The sequence below is a fragment of the Camellia sinensis genome, chromosome 1, assembly GCF_055761805.1.
Source record: "Camellia sinensis isolate YWXY chromosome 1, ASM5576180v1, whole genome shotgun sequence".
Taxonomy (NCBI): Eukaryota; Viridiplantae; Streptophyta; class Magnoliopsida; order Ericales; family Theaceae; genus Camellia; species Camellia sinensis.
Window position 1 is genome coordinate 35,587,199 of NC_138961.1, and position 1,542 is coordinate 35,588,740.

Sequence of the window (1,542 nt, forward strand, 5' to 3'; positions counted from 1 at the left end):
GTCATGGCTCAAAGAAGGATAATTCAATTTAGGGTGATATAAATTTAATGTGGCTTTTTAAAATTCAACTTTAATATACGACAATGGAATCAAAATTATCTTTGTTTGGTGGGTCCCGCTGTCAAAAAAAAACTTATCTCTGGTCTCTTTTTTTTTTTTTTTTAAACAAAAAACTGAATAGTTATATACTACAATATATATATATATATATATTTATTTTCAGGTGAAAGCAATGTTTAACATTCAAAAACAGAAACAGATTAGTTATTTTTATTTTTATTTTTAATTTTTTAATTTTTATAATATTCCAAATACATCTTATTTTGGCTTCCATTGATCGTTGCTAAATAGTAGCGACATCAGTTATTCATAATTTTTTCATCTTCACCCATGGTTACGTTTGAAAATGATGATCTTCCATAAATCTCAGAATCACCGACGATCTGTTATCCTCGTATTTTTCTGTTCTAATGAAAGGTGCCTAAAAATTCTCCCAAAAATTGGAAGTCTCAAATGAATGGCAGAACCATTTCAATAGTGCAAATCATACATCCAATCAACCACACAATGCATATATATGCAGTTATTAAATTGGGAGAGACTTCAACAATCTCACATTCATGATCCCAACAAGTGCCATCCAGTTGATTCTACATGCAAAACCCTAACATCTCATACCATAGAAACACAATTAATAATCCAAAAACAGAGAATGAACAACTGACTAATTAATCAACCGGAGATCTGAATCGATTTCACATCAGGCTTCTTGACCTCCTCCACCTTCGGCACCGTCACTGTAAGCACGCCGTTCTCCATCGCCGCCTTGACCTGATCCACCTTCGCATTCTCCGGCAGCCTGAACCGACGGAGGAACTTTCCACTGCTTCGCTCCACGCGGTGCCACGTGTCCCCCTTCTCCTCCTGCTCGTGGTTTCTCTTTCCGCTGATCTGCAACACTCTTCCTTCCTCCACCTCCACCTTCACCTCCTCCTTCTTCAGCCCAGGCACGTCCGCCTTAAAAATGTGCGCCGTCGGCGTTTCTTTCCAGTCGACGTTGGCGTGCGCGAACGACGCCGCTTCAGAGCGGATATGATCGGAGCGTGATCGGAAATTGTTGTTGGAAGGCCAGCCTTGGAAAGGATCGCACATTTCAACAGAGAATGGATCGAAAACGTTCGATCGGCGGCCATACAAGTGTGGAATCAGCGACATTGTTGAGTGTCTGGAGAGCAAGAAAAGGATTGAATTTGAAAAGGAAAACGGTTTCGAAATGCAGAGGGTGTGTGGGTTTGCGCTATTGGTGGGAGAGGGCTCGTTGGTGATGGTTTTATAGGGAGAATTAGATGGTATCTCGATGGTTCGTTCGAGAGAGTTCTAGTTCGTTCATGCAGGCGAGACTCTACAGAATCTGTAACATCCATCAATGAAGAAAAATATTAAAAATCTCAAATATTCTACTAAGAAATAACAAAATTTCTTCTTTTTTTAATACGCTAACGAGCAGTGGCGTAATCAGAAATTTAATGGGGAGGGGTACAA

At 39.7% G+C, this 1,542-nt stretch overlaps 1 protein-coding gene across 1 annotated transcript; it reads right to left on the reverse strand.

Moving 5' to 3' along the window:
- Nucleotides 1-551: 551 nt before the first annotated feature.
- Nucleotides 552-1,320, reverse strand: LOC114308884 (17.3 kDa class I heat shock protein-like). Its single transcript, XM_082876076.1, has one exon. It carries the CDS (start codon nt 1,213-1,215, stop codon nt 733-735), a length of 483 nt encoding a protein of 160 aa, XP_082732202.1. The 5' UTR covers nt 1,216-1,320; the 3' UTR covers nt 552-732.
- Nucleotides 1,321-1,542: the final 222 nt, after the last annotated feature.

Bases quoted from the DNA above. Each gene is read 5' to 3' on its own strand.
- LOC114308884 (XM_082876076.1), bottom strand. From the start codon at position 1,215: ATGTCGCTGATTCCACACTTGTATGGCCGCCGATCGAACGTTTTCGAT.